The following is a 959-nucleotide window of genomic DNA, read 5'->3' on the forward strand; positions in this document are numbered from 1 at the left end:
AAAAAGGTTGTTTTTTTTAACCATGAGCCACTGTGGAAACAACTGCAGGATCAGGGTTTCTGTAGGATCCACCAAGTCAAATTTGAGACTTTCTAAGAATCTTTAATAAAATACTACATTACTAGTAAATGATGTATGTAAATTCAAAATGCCCTTTGTATGGGCTCCCAAATCTCATTTGTTTAATCTAACAAACGTAAATTATTTATATTAATCTGAACTTCCAATTAGACGTCTTATTTTAACATCCTAAACTCTGTTAATCTTCTCCACAAATGTGCAGCACTGGTAAAACAGAAAAATACATGAGCGTTATGACATAATCCCAACAAACAACAGATCACTCACACAAAAAAAACCTGCCATCATGCTTTTGGTATTATAGCTAATGTACATGTAACATGTAGCAAAAGTTTTTTTGTTTCTGAAAAGACGTAGGAAAAACATTTATCCTGGGAGACAGACAGAATCAACTATTCTAATTTAGCGATTTTTCTTAAAGGTTCATTACCCTTACCTCGTTGATGTAGAACATTTTTGATGAGTTATTTCTCCTCATACTTTCAGCTACCGCACCATGGTAACAAGACAACTGGGAAGGAAATACCAATGAGGAGGATACAGATACTGCATTTAAGATCAGATATGAAGTAGTCTGTGGCACCAATACCTCCTTGTGCTGTCACTGCGTAAACAACTGTTTCCACGCCCCTTCATCAACACTCAGCTGTCATTAGTTCAGCGACAAACCTTCTTAGAACATTTTTGAGTTGGCTTTTACCTTCTACTGTGGCCTTTTCAGACTGTAACGTCATTACACCCAAAAGCCACAAATACTTTAGAAAACGGGGAGAATTAGCTTGTGAAAAGGAAAAAAGAAAGGATATAGAGCATAGGGACCAAAGCTGGTTGAGAGATTGAGGTGGTGGAGAAGCCTGCATGACAGGCCGTTATTCATG

At 37.0% G+C, this 959-nt stretch overlaps 1 protein-coding gene across 1 annotated transcript in view; it reads right to left on the reverse strand.

Moving 5' to 3' along the window:
• Positions 1-650, reverse strand: part of pde4ca (phosphodiesterase 4C, cAMP-specific a) — a 60,000-nt gene extending 59,350 nt beyond the window's left edge. Inside the window, exon 1 of the mRNA XM_032532628.1 lies at positions 518-650. Coding sequence (XP_032388519.1) covers positions 518-559 — 42 coding nt within the window. The 5' untranslated portion in view covers positions 560-650. The remainder of the gene's footprint in view (positions 1-517) is intronic.
• Between the last annotated feature and the right edge of the window lie 309 nt (positions 651-959).

The sequence above is a fragment of the Etheostoma spectabile genome, chromosome 12, assembly GCF_008692095.1.
Source record: "Etheostoma spectabile isolate EspeVRDwgs_2016 chromosome 12, UIUC_Espe_1.0, whole genome shotgun sequence".
Classification (NCBI taxonomy): domain Eukaryota; kingdom Metazoa; phylum Chordata; class Actinopteri; order Perciformes; family Percidae; genus Etheostoma; species Etheostoma spectabile.